The sequence below is a fragment of the Phyllobates terribilis genome, unplaced genomic scaffold (genome assembly GCF_046119375.1).
Source record: "Phyllobates terribilis strain yellow unplaced genomic scaffold, ASM4611937v1 Scaffold_3__8_contigs__length_932513732, whole genome shotgun sequence".
NCBI lineage: Eukaryota > Metazoa > Chordata > Amphibia > Anura > Dendrobatidae > Phyllobates > Phyllobates terribilis.
In genome coordinates, this window is record NW_027362763.1 from 887,916,983 (window position 1) to 887,938,675 (window position 21,693).

General features: G+C 46.0%; 1 protein-coding gene across 1 annotated transcript in view; it reads left to right on the forward strand.

Moving 5' to 3' along the window:
- Positions 1-21,693, forward strand: part of ADGB (androglobin) — a 443,164-nt gene that overhangs the window by 80,874 nt on the left and 340,597 nt on the right. Inside the window, exons 6-7 of the mRNA XM_073672692.1 lie at positions 278-417; positions 13,652-13,738. Coding sequence (XP_073528793.1) covers positions 278-417; positions 13,652-13,738 — 227 coding nt within the window. The remainder of the gene's footprint in view (positions 1-277; positions 418-13,651; positions 13,739-21,693) is intronic.

Genomic DNA, 21,693 nt, shown 5'->3' on the forward strand with positions numbered 1-21,693 from the left:
ATATATACAGAAGTACAAGGAACATAGTCGGAAGTGAAGTGAGTGGTTTACCAAATTTGGACAGATTATCGTTGGTTGTCACATAAAGCAAGCGTGCGTGGTGCTAAGCTGCAATCTTGGTGCCTTCTCTTCATTTAAGCCTTCAATAATTCTTCTCGGCCCACAGCAGGAAAACAATGGAAGTGTTTTGTGTAGGAGAGAAGGATAACTTGCTCTGAATCATAGTTTATTCCTGCACAGGGTTTTCTTTACTTTGCTCTTTCTGCTTTATTCTCAGGGGTGTTGGAGAAAAATTGTCGTGGATGATACTCTACCGTTCAGCGAAGAGGACAAGTTGCTACTCCCAGCCACTGCCTGTGAAGCTGAATTATGGCCAATGCTGCTGTCCAAGGCTATCATTAAGCTTGCAAGTGTAGAGTATGGCACATTTACATTTCTTTTGATTTATATTTTATTCGGTTTGTTGGTCTTCCATGTCATCACTTCCCTGGGAATTCTTCTCCTTCATTCCCACTGTAAAGATTTTTTATAGTGATTTCTAGCTATTGCTACATAACCAGTGATATTTATGCAGTGCTGTCACAGAGGACAACATAACACAAGGAAATTAAATTTTAGGGTTTATGAAAAGAGATAAAATCCTATTATCCCGATATAATATTACCCCTCATAAATCCCTTGTAAGACCAAATCTTGAATATGGAATTCAGTTTTGGGATCCATATTCTAAAATGGAAATCAACTAGATTATTACACTGGATATAGGATCTCTCTTATAATGAGAAGTTAGAAGAATAGGCAATCTCATTCTCTTGTATAATTACAATGGACTGGCACATGATTTATTTCTTCCAAAGACCTTACGAAGGAATCTGGGACAGTCATTACATGTGGTGGAAAGGTAATTCCAACAGACAAATAGGAAAGGGTTCTTTGCAATTAGAGTAGTCATCACTATGGGATGTGTAGCACCCCGAGGACTCGGCTGCTACAGGGGTATTGCACCTCAGACCAGAGGTGTGGTATTCCACTCCCGGGTAAGGATGGAGTGTGGAACTGGGCTCAGTTAGCTGCATGCACCACACTCACCCCATTTCCGGGGGACAGACCAACGGTACTCCCACCAGATAGATGTGCAGGTACGACAGCTTCTGTCCCTGGCTGGAGTGGGGGGGGGGGAGGAACATCCTAGTGGTGTAGGAGCAGACAGGGGAGGGACTCTGGGCAGAGGTAGGAGCCCATTGGGTGCTGGTCACCTGGGCTCGGGTGTCAGAAGGGAGGTATATAAGGTGGGCACCATCTTAGGACAGGGTCTGTCTGTTCAGAGAGGAGCTCAGCCAGAGAGGGCTGACAGGGAGCTGTGGCTCAGTCTGGGCCCAGCTCCAGAGCCAGGCCTGGAGAGGAGGCCTGAAGCAGAGAGAGAGAGAAGTAAGAGGAAGAAGGAACAGAAACACCAGGAAAGGCCCAGAGACGCAGGAAAAGAGGGAACCCTAAGATCCCACGGAATAACGGGTGAAGGGTTGGCAGAACAGGGTGCCAGATCCCAAACTGGTGGAGGCCAATTATCCTTAGCCAGGAACCGGAGGTCGTGGACAAGTTTTGGCGCGACCCCTCGCCATATCTACCAGGAAGGCATACCATATAGGGTCAGGGAAACCGGGAAAGGTTTCACCACCAGAAGGCCCGAGGGAGCTGGACAAAGGTGGATCCCTGGTGGGGACGGCCAGTAGAAAGGAAGAGAGGGGAGCTCAGGACCACGCTCTGGAACTGCCTGGGAGTTGGCCGAGTCCCGCACCTGGTGGACGCAGCACGGCTCGGGTGGTCCTAACTGTGCACAAGGGACCTGATAAAGAACTGTGAGTAAAGCTGTGAAAACTGCAATTGCACGTCTCTGAGCTTCCTTGTCACACCACCACTACCACTGTCATCTTTTCCTGCTTCACCAGCTGCCCTGAGGCTATACCCCTCCCGTTGGGGGTTATACCATCCACGCTGCATAACAGTACCACCAGCCTCAGCGGTCTGCCCTGCAGCGGCGGCTTAATAGCCGCATTCAACGGGTGGCGTAGTCGGACACTAATACCATCATACCAATAACGCCGCTTAGTTTGACCACCCTGGGCACGGACCGGGTCACCGCCACACGAAGACTACTACCCCCATCGGATCCGGCTCCGGGTATTCCCCGCGTGTGCAACGCCACGCAACATGGCCCAGGGGGCGAGTCAACTTTGGCGTAGTCGGCAGGATTATGTGCCCGCAACCACCGGGTACTGCGCGCCTGAAGAAAAGTTCACATTTACCTCAAAAAGGAGTCTCCCGCCAATTCCAGAGGGTTCCCGCCATCAGACGCCGCCCGGAGTCGTTTCCCGCCGTTTGCCCGCCATCTGCAGCCTTTGCCCGCCATCAGCGAAGTTTCCCGCCATCAGGAGACGATTCCCGCCATCTTGGACAGTTTCCCGCCCTGGCAGAGCGGACGCCATTGTGGGCGTGCCAGAGAGCGGCAAGAGACCACCTCCCATCGTGGGCATGGTCCCAGAGTGGCGCCAAAGGAGGGGACCGCCCCCACCAGCCGAGACTACCACCATGGAAATGTCCATCAAGGTGGGGGGTCTGCCCCTGAAACTGACTGTCACTAAGTTGCCCCGGGACCACTCCCAAGGGGGGCGGATAGAGAACAAAACGGAGAAGATGGGTGCAGCCTGGAGGAGTCTGGACAGATCGCACCCGGGAATGGAGGAAGAGACAAGCGGTACCGACCCCGTGGTCCGGGGCCTGCTGCAGGCCGCCACCCCAGAAGGCCTGGTGGAGATCCTGGCACAGCTCCCCAGAGATCGGGAGCGTGCACAGACTGCGCTGGAGGCCTTGGCCCGGAAGATGGCCCGAGTACAGCAGGAAGCACTGGCCGAATGGGGAAGGGAGATGGCCCAGCAGGCTGGAACCCGCCAGCAGAGGACGCCACCCGCAACGTGGAGCATGTCTGCCCCTGAGGATGGTGCAGGAGGGACGAAGGCCAGAGACGACGCCGCGGAGGGAGCCGCAGGGATGGAAGCAGGTAATGGGGACGTCACCACCCCGAGCCCAGTAGCCGAAAGCCTGCCCCAGCTCCCCGTCGCAGAGCCCGAAGTCCCACTCACCGCGCCCGTTGCCGCACCGCCACTGCTCCCAACTAGGCCTCAAGCGGCCGGAGCCGCAGTCACGCCCCCTTCCACGCCACGCCCCCTGACCCGGAGCGTGGCAAAACAGGAGGTGCCCCCGGCCTGGTCGCAAGGCCGAGTGCCTCCGGGCGCCGCGGTCTCCACGGCGTCCTCTACCTCCACAGTGCCATCGGCCTGGTCGCAGGGCCGAGTACCTCCAGGCGCCGCGGCCCCCACAGCGCCCTCCCCCCGGGAGGTGCCATACTTGGACCCAGATAGGATGCCTCCGGCCTGGATGCAAGGCCGAGCACCCCCGGGCGCCGCTGCCCCTACAGCGCCCTCTACCTCCACAGTGCTGCCCCTGGGCGAAGATCTCTTCGCGCAGCATACTAGCCCGGACGGGCTGCCCTTCGTGTGGCCACCGGAGTACATCAACCCCCGACTCCGGAGAGAACGGCCCCTGTGTGAGCCTCTGATCCCGGCACCGGCGCCCACCAAAATTGTCCCGCTCCCGTTGGAAGAGGCTCAATTCGCATGGGATCCGACCGGTGAGGACCTCATGGGGTTCACCAAGGAGACCCGGGCGGCCGCAGCCCGGCGTGAGGAGTGCAGTCGTCAACAGCTACAAGTCTTTGGGAGAGAGCGGCGAGAGAGGAGGATCCGCGAGGAACAGCTACAGGTCCAAAGCGCGGAGCAGAAACGCCGGGCCCGACGAAACCCCCGTGCGGCCCACGGTCCCCGCGCCAACGGGACCGTAATAAAGTTCCAGTTGGAGCATGGCTGGGGCTTTATCCGGGATCACCGAACCCCCGGCGACGTCTTTGTCACCCGCAGGGATGTCGAGAGCCACCTGCCGGAGGGACACCGCGGACGTGACCTCTACCCGGGTGATGAGGTCACCTTCACCCGGCATCAGTGTGCTAAAGGACCGTACGCCCTTCACGTACACCGGCTGACTGAGGAGGAGTGGCAGTACGAGGAAAGCCAAGAGGACCCGGACGGGTCTGAAGACTACCCTCAGGAAGGAGCACGAAGAGGACACCATTATTAGAGAGTGGTAAAGAAGGACTGTATATAGTTACCCGTCGGGGTACAAGAACTATCGTAAAGTTGGTGTTTGTGTGAACTGTTACCAGTGTGCCCTTTATCCCTTACCAGGCTGAGGACTGTGAGCAGCCATTCCCCTATTCTCACTGGCCGAGGACTGAGAGCGGCCATACCTTGTAAATAGTTGCGCTTCTTGAGGCGCCCCCTACTGGTTTTATAGAAGAACTGCTTTTCTACTTTGGAACTAGTGACTGTTGCACTTTACCTGGTCACAAGTTGCACGGTGGCCAGAGATCAAGAACGTGTTGGTCAAGAATGTTTTATATGAAAAAGTTTTATATGATGCTAAAAGAGTTAATGGTATTTTATAAGTATGTGAAGAAAGTCTGATAATGTTTCCGTAATGTTTTATACCTGTAACGTTAAAAGAGAAAAGTACCTCCCATAAAGGGATGATTGAAAGTTGATATGTCTTACATGTGAGTGTACACTTTAAAAATTTTTGTATGTTTTAATTTGCTTTTGCTCTTTTCCAGCCCGAGGACGTGCTGTGATTTACCAGGGGGGAATGTAGCACCCCGAGGACTCGGCTGCTACAGGGGTATTGCACCTCAGACCAGAGGTGTGGTATTCCACTTCCGGGAAAGGATGGAGTGTGGAACTGGGCTCAGTTAGCTGCATGCACCACACTCACCCCATTTCTGGGGGACAGACCAACGGTACTCCCACCAGATAGATGTGCAGGTACGACAGCTTCTGTCCCTGGCTGGAGTGGGGGGGGGGGGGGACATCCTAGTGGTGTAGGAGCAGACAGGGGAGGGACTCTGGGCAGAGGTAGGAGCCCATTGGGTGCTGGTCACCTGGGCTCGGGTGTCAGAAGGGAGGTATATAAGGTGGGCACCATCTTAGGACAGGGTCTGTCTGTTCAGAGAGGAGCTCAGCCAGAGAGGGCTGACAGGGAGCTGTGGCTCAGTCTGGGCCCAGCTCCAGAGCCAGGCCTGGAGAGGAGGCCTGAAGCAGAGAGAGAGAGAAGTAAGAGGAAGAAGGAACAGAAACACCAGGAAAGGCCCAGAGACGCAGGAAAAGAGGGAACCCTAAGATCCCACGGAATAACGGGTGAAGGGTTGGCAGAACAGGGTGCCGGATCCCAAACTGGTGGAGGCCAATTATCCTTAGCCAGGAACCGGAGGTCGTGGACAAGTTTTGGCGCGACCCCTCGCCATATCTACCAGGAAGGCATACCATATAGGGTCAGGGAAACCGGGAAAGGTTTCACCACCAGAAGGCCCGAGGGAGCTGGACAAAGGTGGATCCCTGGTGGGGACGGCCAGTAGATAGGAAGAGAGGGGAGCTCAGGACCACGCTCTGGAACTGCCTGGGAGTTGGCCGAGTCCCACACCTGGTGGACGCAGCACGGCTCGGGTGGTCCTAACTGTGCACAAGGGACCTGATAAAGAACTGTGAGTAAAGCTGTGAAAACTGCAATTGCACGTCTCTGAGCTTCCTTGTCACACCACCACTACCACTGTCATCTTTTCCTGCTTCACCAGCTGCCCTGAGGCTATACCCCTCCCGTTGGGGGTTATACCATCCACGCTGCATAACAGTACCACCGGCCTCAGCGGTCTGCCCTGCAGCGGCGGCTTAATAGCCGCATTCAACGGGTGGCGTAGTCGGACACTAATACCATCATACCAATAACGCCGCTTAGTTTGACCACCCTGGGCACGGACCGGGTCACCGCCACACGAAGACTACTACCCCCATCGGATCCGGCTCCGGGTATTCCCCGCGTGTGCAACGCCACGCAACATGGCCCAGGGGGCGAGTCAGATACTCTACCAAATGGCAGGCGCTATACCTATATTTGAAAAAGGAACAAAAACTGTAGGAGAACAAAAGGGTGAAGACCATCAAGTGATACCCTTTTGGGTACAAGGAAAGTAAAAGGAAGGTGCTCACCTGAGCAAGTTAGGTGCAGGCACAACGCCTATGAACACCTGAACCAGAGGCGTAGCTAGGGGTTCAGCTCGGGGGGGGGGGGGGGGGGCAAAACATCTGAGTGGGCCCCTAACCAGGTAGCCGTGTGTACAACAACAGTGGTGAACCCTAATCTTGTGTATAGAGAAACCTCAGCAAATGACGACACTTTTACTGAAAATAAATCTCTACACAAAGATCAACACTGATATTACCGCCATATGATCATTTTACACAAAACTCCAAAAATGGGCCAGACAAAAGTATTGGCACCCTCAGCCTAATACTTGGCTGCACAACCTTTAGCCAAAATAACTGCGAACAACCGCTTCCGGTAACCATCAATGAGTTTCTTACAATGCTCTGCTGGAATTGTAGACCATTCTTCTTTGGCAAACTGCTCCAGGTCCCTGATATTTGAAGGGTGCCTTCTCCAAACTGCCATTTTGAGATCTCTCCACAGGTGTTCTATGGGATTCAGGTCTGGACTCATTGCTGGCCACCTTAGAAGTCTCCAGTGCTTTCTCTCAAACCATTTTATAGTGCTTTTGGAAGTGTGTTTTGGGTCACTGTCCTGCTGGAAGACCCATGACCTCTGAGGGAGACCCAGCTTTCTCACACTGGGCCCTACATTATGCTGCAAAATTTGTTGGTAGTCTTCAGACTTCATAATGCCATGCACACGGTCAAGCAGTCCAGTGCCAGAGGCAGCAAAGCAACCCCAAAACATCAGGGAACCTCCGCCATGTTTGACTGTAGGAACCGTGTTCTTTTCTTTGAATGCCTCTTTTTTTTCCTGTACACTCTATGTTGATGCTTTTTCCCAAAAAGCTCTACTTTTGTCTCATCTGACCAGAGAACATTCTTCCAAAATGTTTTAGGCTTTCTCAGGTAAGTTTTGGCAAACTCCAGCCTGGCTTTTTAATGTCTCGGGGTAAGAAGTGGGGTCTTCCTGGGTATCCTACCATACAGTCCCTTTTCATTCAGACGCCGACGGATAGTACGGGTTGACACTGTTGTACCCTCGGACTGCAGGGCAGCTTGAACTTGTTTGGATATTAGTCGAGGTTCTTTATCCACCATCCGCACAATCTTGCGTTGAAATCTCTCGTCAATTTTTCTTTTCCATCCATATCTAGGGAGGTTAGCCACAGTGCCATGAGCTTTAAACTTCTTGATGACACTGCGCACGGAAGACACAGGAACATTCAGGTCTTTGGAGATGGACTTGTAGCCTTGAGATTGCTCATGCTTCCTCACAATTTGGTTTCTCAAGTCCTCAGACAGTTCTTTGGTCTTCTTTCTTTTCTCCATGGTCAATGTGGTACACACAAGGACACAGGACAGAAGTTGAGTCAACTTTAATCCATGTTAACTGGCTGCAAGTGTGATTTAGTTATTGCCAACACCTGTTAGGTGCCACAGGTAAGTTACAGGTGCTGTTAATTCCAGGAATTAGAGAAGCATCACATGATTTTTCAAACAGTGCCAATACTTTTGTCCACCCCCTTTTTTAGGTTTGAAGTGGAATTGTATCCAATTTGGCTTTAGGACAATTCTTTTTGTGTTTTTTCATTGAAGACAAATTAAATGAAGATAATAATACCAAAGAATTTGTGATTGCAATCATTTTCAGGAAGAAACTGAGTATTATCTGACAGAATTGCAGGGGTGCCAATACTTTTGGCCACCACTGTATATAGTAACTTACAGCTGACGTTCTTTCTGGTGGAGTAGTTCATTTTCCCGTCTTTTCCATCTGGCCCAGACCGACATGACAACTTCTTCCAGTCACGACTTGTCTGCAGAGTTTACAACAAAGACTCATTTGACTTCTCACATTTCCAGCTCCGTCCCCATCTGTTCCCAACCTGCACAAACTCCTCATTCTGCTGTCACCACAATACTGAGCCGCTGCTGTTGAATGTTACCCTATTACTGCACTTGCTGTGTGGTACAAATACAGAGCTCCTCTTACTGCCCCACATAATAATTCCCCCGCTGTGTCCCTTACAAAGTATAATGCCTCATTTGTACCCTCTAGATGTTAAAATTGCTCCCATGAAAAGATTAATGCACTGTGCAAATTCCCTAGAAAAGTGTCCACATTTTGCCCCTTTGACAATCACCACACCCTGAGTGCCCTTATAACAATAATGCTTCTTCAATGCCCACTTAACATTTAATAATGTCCACTGGGTCCCCAAATATTCAGCTCCTCTATATACAGTGTAGAGAATCCATAATTCCCTTATACAGAGTATAATGTCCCCACTAATCCCCTATATACAGTATGATGGGCCCATAGAGCCCCAATATAATGCCCCACATCTTCCCTATACACAGTATGGTGGGCCTACAGCTCTCACATACGCAGAACCACCGTCAGTACATGAATGCAGCACCAGAACCACTGTTGGTAAATGAATGCAGTGCCAGAACCACCGTTAGTAGATGAATACAGCACTAGAACCACACTTTTCCTCCTCTGCATACTGCCCACAAGATACTGTGCCTTCACATTAACTTCCCTCATATACGATAAAAGTCCCCATAACCTTCGGCTCTATAACTCGCTTACCTTTTCCACTTTGCCATCAGTGTGATGGTGGCAGCAGGGTAACAGCCACAATTAGGATACAGTGGCAGAAAGGTGACCGCCTCAGCCAGGTGACAAGCTCTGATCAGTTATGGATTGGAACATTTGAACACGTTCAGGACCACGGTCAGTACATGAATCCATTACCAGATCCACTGTCAGTACGTGAATCCAACTTCTCCATACTGTGCCCCCACTTCTTCATATTGTCCCCAAAGCTCTCACCTTTCCATACTGTCCCCCATGCTCCTATATCTACATGCTGTGCCCACACTTTTCCATATTGTCCCCCACGCTCTCACCTGTCCATGCTGTCCCCTACCCTCCCATCTCTACATACAGTGCTCCCACTTCTTCATATTTTCCCCAAAGCTCTGACCTCTCCATACTGTCCTGCCACACTCCCATCTTTACATGCTGTTCCCCCACTTCTACCTACTGTACCCTCACTTCTCCATATTGGCCCCCACGCTTTCACCTCTCCATACTGTCCCCCCACGCTTCCATCTCTACATACTTTTCTCTTTACTCAATACAATCCCCTCACACTCACACTTCTCCATATCGTCCCCACTCACTGCAAATTCTCCATGCTGTCCCCCCACTTCTTCATATTGTACACCCACTTCTCCATATGGTACACTCTTGTTCCCATTTCCCTATACGGTCCCCCCACCTCTCCATAATGTCCCCCACTTCTCATATATTACATATTGTCAGCCACTTCTCCATACAGTGCCCCCATTTTCCATACAATTCCCCCACAGTCCCACTTCTCCATATGGTCCTCAGACGCTCCCAATTCTCCATCCTGTTCCCCCATATAGCCCTCTATGCTCCCACTTCTCCTTGCTGTCCCCCCACTTCTTCATATTGAGCACCTATTTCTCCATATGGTCCCCAACATTCCCATTTCTCCATACGGCCCCCCACATTTCCATAATGTCCCCCACTTCTCCAAATGGTTCCCCCACTCCTCCATATTGTCCCCTATGCTCCCTCATCTCCATACTGTCCCAACACTTCTTCATCTGGTCCACCCACCTCTATGCTACTCCCCCTCACAATTTTCCACACTGCCCCATAATATGCAAGCAAGACGTGTCCTTTGTTGCTCTGCGGCTCAGTGATCACGGCAGCAGAGCAGAGTGATGATGAGGTCAGCAGTGTGTGATCTCATCACTCCACTGCATGTCGAGGAGAGGAGATGACGAGCGCTCCCCTACCCCCCAGCACAAATTACCTCCCAGCATGACGTCAGCATGATGTTGGAAGACCTGCCCGGTCAACAGAGTGAGGTGGAAAAGAATCCACTGCTCTGTCAATGTGACGTCAGCAAAGACAGCTGAATTGCTAGCAGGAGCTGTCACGCTCTGTGGCGGTGAAGAACAGCGCCGTGCACAACAGGCAGATAAGTGGCAACTATCTGCCTGTTAGTGCTTAGGCACATTTTTTGTTTTTCACAAAGTCCCGGATATATACTTTAAGGTAAAGTCAGGAATAGAGTATCCCAATAAACCAAGCCAGAATACTGCTCAAAGAACTGTAATCATCAACATGATATGACCACTTAGATGTTAGGTAAATAACCTGTTAGAGGCTGATGATGGCTGAATAATTGAGCTATCATCTGCCGGGAAAGATGTGGGCTTGGCTTGCGAGCCCGCATCAAAGTCACGGACCTGACATATGAGGTAACTGTATGTGATATATCGGGAAGTGGTTAAGGAGTTTTTTCACCTATTGCAATCAAATAAAATGGTTGTAAAGAGATCACTTAGTCATTGTACAGTACAGTATGATCCTAGCCTATATATTTAATATGTCATGTGAATATCCTGATAATTAAAACAATATTAAAACGCTGATGTTACAATTAGGCTGGGAACTTTTCCTAAACATTTGGCAACTAAAAATCAGCTTTAAATATCAATTGCAGCACTGTAATTAGTTAATAGAATAGATCCAGCAATCAGATTGTATCTTAGCATTTAGTAGTAGATTTCCCTTCTCAATGCTCTGGGACTGGCCAGATGATGGCGTTGCTCCGAGAAAAGTAATACATTCCCGCAAACATTTATGTGATGTCATCTGATCATGGGTAAATAATATCTGTAAAGTTCAGGCAATGTTCCAGATAAGCAGAATAAGGGGGAGAGGTGTATAGAGGGTTTGTTTTTTTACAAAATGAAAGATATCCCATTTCTTTTTTGTTGATGACGTTATTATCAATCAAACTATATTACAGAAGTGTCTGTTTTTTTGTGTCAATATTCAATCAACACTTTTTTCTATTCTTTTTCTTTACCCTATTGAAAAATGCATTACATTGACCAGGTATCAAATATTACTGCGTCCACTGTGTGAAGGAAACATTACAGTTGCCTTGGAGATCATAGTTCTCTTGACAACTGCATTGTCAGCTATTCACCCGCGGTCAGTGTACAGATGTTAAGCTAAAAGAGCAATATACAAGCCAGTACTTTGTTTTATAAGCAGAATTAATAGTGCCTCCACTCCCTATAAAGATCTCATTGACTCATTCCAGAATTATATCTAACAAGCATCCATGAAGGAGATAATAATGAGATAGAGATAGTATTGGGAGGAAAAAATACTGCTGGGGGAAAAGAGAATACTGGGGGTAGAGATTAGAAAAGAGGAGAGGACCATGCAGATACATGGGTACACAGATGATAATACTGGAGATATGGGAGAGATTAGATTTAGGGCTGGGGCGTGATTGTACTGGAGGAGTGAGATGATACCAGGTGGGATGATACTGGAGGGTCTAAAGCAGGGATGTCAAACTCAAACACACAGAGGGCCAAAATGAAAAACTTGGGTAAAATCGTGGGCCAAACAGTATACAGTATAATGGCCTCCACATAGTCCTCCATACAGAATAATGGATCCCACATAGTCCTCCATACAGAATAATGGACCCCACATAATACTCCATACAGTATAATGGCCCCACATAGTGCTCCATACATACAGTATAATCAGTATAATGGGCCCCACATAGTCCTCCATACAGTATAATGGGCACCACATAGTCCTCCATACAGTATTATGGGCACCACATAGTCCTCCATACAGTATAATGGGCCCCACATAGTCCTCCATACAGTATAATGGGCCCCACATAGTCCTCCATACAGAATAATGGACCACACAGAGTGTTCCATACAGAATAATGGGCCCCACATAGTGTTCCATACAGAATAATGGGCGCCACATAGTCTTCCATACAGAATGATGGCCCCACATAGTGCTCCATACATACAGTATAATGGGCCCCACATAGTCCTCCATACTGTATAATGGCCCCACACAGTCCTCCATACAATATTATGGGCAGCCCATAGTCCTTCATACAGAATAGTGGTCCCACATAGGGGTGGTGGTTCTGGTGTCACGGGCCAAATAAGACCACCCTGCGGGCCACATTTGGCCAACGGGCCAGAGTTTGACATATTTGACCTAAAGAGAGATATAGGAAAAGGAGCAGTGGAAAGATACTGGAAAGAGCTGATTTTACATTAGGAGGAAAGAGCTGATAATACATTAGGAGGAAAGAGCTGATAATACCTTAGGATATATGTTACTAGTGGTAGTAAACAGTTGATAATAAGAAAGAGAAAATCCCCATTGTCAGATGATATTGTGTGGATGATACTGGAGGAAAGGGAGAGATGATACCGGATAGATAATATTTGGGTGAATTGACAGATGATTTTGGTCCAAGAGATGATACCTTAGGGAAAATTGTACTTGGGGCTAGTGAAGGTTTGGCTGGGAAATAATACCTAGGGAAAGTAGGATAATTTATACCTGAGAGAGGATGGAGAAGTGATACCTGTAATACTGAAAAGGGAGATATTGTGTCTGGGTAGGGGAGAACATGACAACTTCGGGTCAATACTTGAAGTGAGAAGGGAGAGTTGATACCTTGAGAAGGAGAGGTAGATGATACCTTGCATAGATGGGGTGAGGTGATATCTTTTAATGGAGGGATACTTTCAGGGTAAGAGATGATACCTGGGTGGGAGAGCTGATCCTGAGTGAAGAAGAGTGAAAAATCATATGCTTGAATGTGGGAGATTATTAGTAGATTGTGCTGAGTAGGAGAAACAATTCCATGATCCGGAGGAGGAGAGATTTTTATTTTATAGAATATCAAGATTCAGGACAGACAGAAGAAGTATACCTATAGAATTAGTGTATCCAGGGTTTGCTTTGTAATCAGTTAACATGTAGAATTTATGGATTTGAATCGGAGCAGCATAAAAACTATAGAGAATAGAACTATTTGCTAAGTCACTTAATTTTTTATTTTAAATTAATTGGGACAATTGCAAAAAATATACTTTTGTGGTAGTAATCCAGGAGGTTGGTGAGCAGTGGTGTCTGGCACCTAAATAATCTTGCACAGGGCACCATCTAAGCCAAGTCCGGCCCCAGCTAGAAGCTCAGTTTTGGCTTTAAATTGTTCTTCCTACTGTAACTGGAGGCCTAAAGTGAAAAACATTGTCGGCCATTTGGAATCTTTGAACAAATGTTGTGGTCACCTTGTTACTGAGGATGTATACAATAAAATGCTTACTGACCTGTTCTCCTTCCATCATTTTCCTCATTGATTTCAGTCTCTTCCATACTACTTCTGTAGTCTCACCTTTGTGTCTACTTGGATTAATAAAGGAGATGTCCCCCCTTACTCGCTTTCCTAATCTTTTTTTTTCTTTGTATTTAATTTAAATGGATGGATTAGGAATATTACAATTAATATGACTGTACAATATAACAAGACAGACACATTTCTATTATATATATATTTAATACAAATGTAGTTGCATTCTAAATCATGCTTTCTTTTTTTACAAAGTACCAATGGATTTGCAAAGCGGGAGCTTGGAGAGTTTACTGTTCTGCATGCACTAACTGGATGGCTGCCAGAGGTCATACCACTGCAGTAAGTGAATGTACACACTTTTCCTCTACCATAAGATTATACTAATGGCTCTGCCAACAATACACGCTACATTTTTGGGAAATGCTTCCAACTTATATGACAAATATAAGTAATAGGGTATTTGTGATTGTGTTTCTGTCTTTGTTTTTTTTTTCTGTTTAATGGCGATGTGTGAACATGCTCTTACATGCTGCATGCACACTGTGACGATACAGAGTAAAATCTTAATTATGCCAGACATACTTTTTGATGGCAAGAGCAGCATTCCTTTATTTTTATGTTGACTCTTTAATTTCTGTTCTTCTTTAGTTGATTAACACAGACTACTATTTGTATAATCCTGAATGTTATCTGCTCTTTGATTCTGAAACAATGATGTGTATTTACAAGACCCCTGTGATACCAACTATGTAAATAGATTATCTCAAACAATGATAGGTGAGCCCTTCACCTTTACCTCTGACATGTGATATACACACTAAGTTTTGGGGGAGGAGGGTGAGAGCAGTTCTGCCATTCAGGGGACTGAGCCCAGAGAAGCCGAGGGGACTTGTGTTTCTGAGACAGAGGGAGTCTTGGGACAGAGATTCAGACAGACTTTGAAAGGAGAATGAGAGACATCCTCCAGGACAGCATCGAATTCTATATGATTCTAGCCTAAGTGTACCGGCACTGACTGGAAAGATTCGGAACTGCTCCATTAACCATCATAGAGACATGGATACATTTTGGGTAGTCCAGGAGAGGATGAAGAAGTCACCTGGCCCCATGGATATGTTGTTTTTGGGTTGCTAGGAGGGACCCACTGGTCGCCTAGAAACCATGGAGACATTTGGAGTTGCCAGGAGGGACCCACCGGTCGTCTGGCCCCATGGAAACTCTCGAAGAGGCCAGGTTGGGACCCTCTTGTCTCCTGGTCTTGTACCTTAATGGATTGCTAGCTTCCTAAGCTTGCCGCTGCCTCCTCTCTGTGGGGGCCTGCCAGAAGCAGGGGGCCACTGGTTGAGGTAGTTAGCCCTGGAAGTCTCCAAAGCCACAGCTGTTCTATCCCAGGCGGGTGGAGCAGAAGGGTGAGACTGTGTAATGTTGTACCATCTTGGGCATTTGCTGGGACTGTTCTGTGTGTTTATTGTCCGCTTTGCGGTTCAATAAAATATTCCAACGCTGTTTTACCCTCACCCTGTGTTGTCTGAGTAGCGTTACGCCCACGGAAGACCCCGGGTCTTCACACACACAAATTTATATTTCAGTTCATTTCTTCAGGTTTTTTCAGTTTAGTGTTCACAAGTGCATATAAGGGTGTGGCCTGCCCTTTCCTTGAGCTTGAAAGTCTATTCATCTTGCTTCCCAGGTCTCTGCTTCCACTTCTGGTTCTCAGCCCTTATTCACATGCATGTCACTTGACAAACTGTAAGGTTTTAAATATTAGAGTTAGGACTGTCCCAAATAGGGTCACCGTGACGAGGTGGGATGGCTTTTGCATTATTTTGATCAAAATTATGTTAACTAAGTACCCTATATAATTTTCATGCACTATTGCGGTTTATTTATTTATTGCAGGGTATTTGTGTATTGTGTTTCTGTCTTTGCTTTTTTCTGTTTAATGGCCATGTGTTAACATGCTCTTACATGCTGCATGCACACCAATTTACATTCCAGTTCATTTCTTCAGGTAATATAAATATAATATGGACAAGAAATATGCCAAATAAATGTCCTTTGGGCATACAGGCTAGGACTGGTCCACAGGAGAATAGGTAAATCCCCTGGTGGGCCCCTGTGCAGGAGTGAGCCCCTCACATGAGCAGTAGTTTGTTCAGTATACTTGTCTCACTATGAACAGACAGAGGCAACATGTCAGAATTCATATACATTATTATTAATATTATATACAAACTATTATTATTCTAAAGAAGAATAAGTACATTTGTGAGTGAGGGTAATGTAATATTTGCACCCTAGTCTAACACTGCTGGCATACATCTGGGTGGTATATGTTGGTGTTTTGAAATGTATTTGAAACCATTGTCCACTATGCTTTCCATGAAAAGTTTACCCAATAAAGAAATGTAGAATCTATGTCCTTCATACAATGGGAGACAATCGCAGATGATTACATAAAAACATCAGACACCTCAAAGGAACACAATGGATCTGGTTATAATTCAGTAGGGTTCATTGGGTGCCATAAAGGTCCATATGACAACAGATTGGGTAAGGTGTTGTGACAGAATTCAGACAGAAGTCACAATACAGAAGTGAACAGTGTCCCTGCCTGATACTGTAGTCTCCTGCTTGTGGATAGAATTCACACTATACTTCTATTGTCCAATTCCATTACCACCACCATTATAGCATAAGTAGATTGCCAGGAATAAGAATGCATTCATTTGTTAATAAACTCTACTGAATATTTCTCTTTTATATTGAATCTATTATTAAGTTTACTTGCAGTACTGTGACTAAGTACATAGCCATTTTATATCGCTATCAGTTGAATAGATATTCCCCCTGACCTCCGATGATATACAGTGGGGAAAATAAGTATTTGATACACTGACGATTTTGCAAGTTTTCCCACCTACAAAGAATGGAGAGGTCTGTAATTATTATCATAGGTACACTTCAACTGTGAGAGACAGAATCTAAAATAAAATCAAGAAAATTACATTTTATGATTTTTACATAATTAAATTGCATTTTATTGCATGAAATAAGTATTCAATCACCTACCATCCAACAAGAATTCTGGCTCTCACAGACCTGTTAATTTTCCTTTAAGAAGCCCTCCTACTCTGCAGTCATTACCTATAATAATTGTGTTATATTTTTTCAATTGCATTAAATTGTCGTGAACTCGTTACCAGTATAAAAGTCACCTGTCCACACACTCAATCAATCATACTCCAACCTCTCCACCATGGCCAAGCCCAAATAGCTGTCTTAGGACACCAGGGACAAAATTGTAGATCTGCACAAGGCTGGGATGGGCTACAGGACAATAGGCATGCAGCTTCTTGAGATGTCAACAACTGTTGGCGCAATTATTAGAAAATGGAAGAAACACAAGATGACTGTCAATCTTCCTCGGTCTGGGGCTCCATGCAAGATCTCCCCTAGTGGGGTAAGGATGATTTTGAGAAAGAGAGGACCTGGTCAATGACCTGAAGAGAGGCTGGACCACGGTCTCAAACATTATCATTAGTAACACACTATGCTGTCATGGATTAAAATCCAGTAGGGCACGCAAGGTTCCCCTGCTCACACCAGCACATGTCCAGGCCGGTTTGAAGTTTGCCAATGATCATCTGGATGATCCAGAGAAGGCATGGAAGAAGGTCATATGGTCAGATGAGACCAAAATAGAACTTTTTGGTATCAACTCCACTACCCGTGTTTGGAGGAAAAAGAAGGATGAGTACAACCCCAAGAGCACTGTCCCAACCATGAAGCATGGTGGGGGAAACATCATACTTTTGGGGTGCTTTTCTGCAAAGGGGACAGGACAACTGCATTGTATTGAAGGGAGGATGGATGGTGTACTATATCTCAAGATTTTGGCCAACTTCCTTCCCTCAGTATGAGTATTGAAGATGGGTGGTGGCTGGGTCTTCCAGCATGACAATGACCCAAAGCACACAGCCAGGGAAACTAAGGAGTGGCTCTGTAAGAAGCATTTCAAGGTCGTGGAGTGTCCTAGCCAGCCTCCAGACCTGAACCCAATAGAAAGTCTTTGGTGGGAGCTGAAACTCAATGCTGCTCTACGACAGCCCCGAAACCTGAAAGATCTGGAAACTGTGTGTAGGAGTGGGCCAAAATCCCTGCTGCAGTGTGTGCAAACTTGGTCAAGAACTACAGGAAATGTCTGACCTCTGTAATTGCAAGCAAAGGTTTCTGTACCAAATATTAAGTTCTGTTTTTCTATTGTATCAAATACTTATTTCATGCAATAAAATGTAAATTATGTAAAAATCATACAATGTGATTTTCTGTGTTTTTTTTAGATTCTGTCTCTCACAGTTGAAGTGTACCTACAATAAAAATTACAGACCTCTTCATTCTTTGTAGGTGGGAAAGCTTGCAAAATCGGCAGTGTATCAAATACTTATTTTCCCCACTGTATCTGTATACTCAGTACGTGGACATGTTCTGAAGGAGGAGAGTAAGGCTGTGAGCTCACAATGAGTTTTTGGTGAGTTTTTGAAGCTGTATATTTTTTTCTGCTTCAAAAACTTAGTTTCTTACTTTCCAGCAAAGTGGATGGGATTTATAGAAATCTCATGGCCATTGTGCTTCTTTTTTACTCAAAATAAACTGCCCTGCGGTGCGTGTTTCAAATCCACAATATATAAATTTCTCTTGCGGGCAGGGCTGTGGAGTCGGTAAGCCAAACCTCCGACTCCGACTCCGCAATTTCCATGAAACAGACTCCAACTCCGACTCTGACTCTCGAACTCCGACTCCACGACTCCGACTCCCTCATACATGGCTCATGTTTAAGTGATAAATTTACAGTAGCACAGATTCATCTCAGCTAAAAGTCTAGACCCTTAGATCAGGAATAGGACAGACATTTATAGGACATTTCATAACTTTCCCAAATTCTTATAAAAAAATATTCCCCACAAACTGCATTGAACTACTGTACCCAATTTATTATATATTTTAGGAGTTGGAGTCGGTCCATTTTATACCGACTCCGACTCCACCAAAATGGGCTCCGACTCCACAGCCCTGCTTGCAGGTATGCTGAGTTTTATGTGCAGATTTTTCTCCTGAGGCCACGGCTCTGCTATCAGTATTTGGTCAGTATTTTTTCTCAGGAGTGGAAGCCAAAACTAGGAATGGGTGATAAATGCAGAATTTTTGCTATTATACCTTTTCTCTGATTGTTCCTCACCTGGTGGCTCCTACACTTGAGAAAAAATACTGACAGAATACTGACCAAATACTGAAAGTGGGGCCGTGGCCTAAGGCTACGTTCTCATAATGAGCTTTTGGTGCGTTTTTGATGTTGCAGAATTTCTGCACCGTTTCTACACCTATTATGTAAATTAGGTTACTTTCGTTTTTTCATTGCGTGTTTGTGTGCGTTTTTTTAGCACACCTTTTTATCATGTTTTTGACACTGCGTTTGTTGTGTCATGCTTTAAATAAAGCTGCTTTGCTTTCTTATTCTTTGCTTTGACAAAACTTTATTGACATACTTAGGTGTGGATAACGTGTTTTTGATGAGTTTCCTCTGCGGAAACTAACTAAAAGGGCTTGTGGGTTTTTTACATGTGGAATTTACACTCCTAATGTAAGTCTAGGGGAAATTCCTCACCAAAAATTCAGCTTACCTGCAAGAGAAATTGACATGCTGCGGATTTGAAAAACGCATCACAGGTCAGTTTACGCAGCGTTAAAAAGAAGCATAGTGGGCATGAGATATCTATAAATCCCATCCACTTTGCTAGAACTGTAAGAAGCTGCGTTTTTGACGCAGCAGAAACACACAGTGTCAAAAACACACCAAAACGTCATTGTGGGAATGTAGCCATAGAATTGCCTTAGATGTGGAAAATCTGCAGGTGAAAAACGCATATGCTTTTTTAGTGCATAAGAGTGCATTTACACTGAAATATTGTTGCAGATGAGCATTTCTAGGAATGCTTCACAATATTTTTGCAGTGTTAACAACCTGTCACCCAACAAACAATAAGATCATCATTCTCGGCAACACAACCTCCTGTGTAAATAAGACTCATGCTGCCTAGAGGAATCACAGCCTATGCACACTGAAAGATGTGTAACAGATCGATCATTGTGCATCATTAACTATAGTCTGCCTGTGTAAACAGGCTATTAAAGGGGTTGTCCCTCAAACAAACTACACTTCAATCTATAGATCTTGGAATTAAAATAAGTTTCACAATTGGATGTGTCTAACCATACAGGAACATGGTCTGATCATACCACATCTCCTGGGCAGTGGAAGAAGTAAAAGAGAGGATAGGGCCATGACAACCTGGGATCACAGCTGCAGTTTTCTGTAAGGAAAGACAGATCATGTTCCGTGGACAATCAGACACAGACATTACACAGCAGGGGCACATTTATAAGATTATTTCAGCACATGAATACTTTAACACATTGTGGAACTCATTTTTATTCTAAGATCTATTAATTAAAATGTACTTTTTTTGTGGGACAACCTCTTTAAATGACCGCTGATCAGTAAATTAGCAAAAAGGGGAGAACCCCATATTAGCATCCCTCTCTAACAAACCATAAAATTTAACTTTTAATGTTAATCAAAATCTAAAATGTATACGGGGTATTATTAAAATATTGTCCCTAATCTGCCTACAATTTATTGATTTTGAGGTAGCCACTTGATCAGTAAATATAAACCGGTTGGCGGTTGTTTAATGCCGCAAAACGATTAATGCAAATGAACCTTAAGCATTTTCCAGACATTTCTGGTGTAGGAAAAAGCTGAGGAGCATAAAGCGAAATAGGGTCATAGTCCTATGATAAAGAACAATAAGGTGCAGGGAATTGCTCACCTGGTAAAGTTGTGTATCTATCAACAAGGATTAGGCTTACATTTCTCAGCTGCTTCCATCCCATGGGTTAAAAAACTGTTGAAATGCCAAAAGAGAAACAATAGGCGGGTTGTCTGCACTACTGATGGAGATCCGAAAGAATGGTCCAGTGTCACGGGTCTGTCAGGGTTGACAGACAGTCATATAGTGTCCGGCTGTAGAAGGTCGCTGCGTTTGGCCTTACAAACATCTCCCTGATCCTTTTATGATTCCTCTCTCTTTAGGACCCAGCGGTGATCCTCACCTTGCTTGGGGATTATACCTTTCCCTTTAGGACCCTGTGGTATCCTCACCTTTCTGCTGTTAATCAGCACTTCCTCGCTGTGTCCTTAAATACACTCAGATCCTCAGAGAGTTGCTGGTGATAGCGTGTTATACTTATTCAGGTGTGGGATTCTAGTAGTCAACTAGAATTACCTTGAATTCCTTTGTGGATTGTTGCCGTACTTTCTCCAGTGTCATCTTGGAGCTAAGTGTATTCCTCTGTTTGTTTCCCCTGTGTGTACTTTGTAGTGGGGCTGATTCAGTGCTCACCCCTCCCGCTCCCTACCTAGGACCTAGCCTTAGGGTCAGCCAGGGCTGGGTTTCCTGCTCAGCGATAGGTGCAGAACCTATTTAGTATCTAGAGTGAGTCAGGGTTTGTCGTTAGATCTGTTTAGGGGTCTCCACTCTCCCTTTCGCTAGTTGTAGGGCTCCATCCCCTTTTCCCGTCGTTATATGCTGGGGTCTCCCCATACCTAGCGTGACATTATCACCAGCCAGTAACGAAAAAAAACCTGACTTTCGTTTTCTTTTGTCTTGTTATGAACCCCGTTTCGGTGCTAGCGGAGCAGCTTCGGAGTTTGTCACTGGAGGTAGCTGACCTTCGATCAGCTGTTCAGCAGCAACAGCAGCGGCCGCATACTCCTAATGTTGGGGACTCTACGGGTAGGCCGGTCCAGCTTGAGACCAAAATTGCCCTCCCAGACAGGTTTTCAGGAGGTAGAGACAAGTTTTTAGTGTTTAAAGAAGCTTGTAAATTATACTTTAAGCTTTGACCCTAAACTTTTGTAGATGAGGAGAAGTGAGTGGGGATTATAATCTCACTGTTACAAGGAGATCTTCAATCCTGGGCTTTCTCTTTGCCTCAGGGCTCTGCTTGCCTCCTCATCGTGGGTATGACTGTCCCATTAACCTGATTCCCGGAGCTAAACTACCCAAGTCCAGACTGTATAATCTTTCTGGTCCTGAGAGACAAGCCATTAAGGATTTCATTGCTGAGAGTCTGGAGAAGGGACATATCAGACCCTCCTCTTCGCCCGTGGCGGCAGAGTTCTTCTTCGTTAAGAAGAAAGATGGCGGTCTCCTTCCCTGTTTAGATTTCCG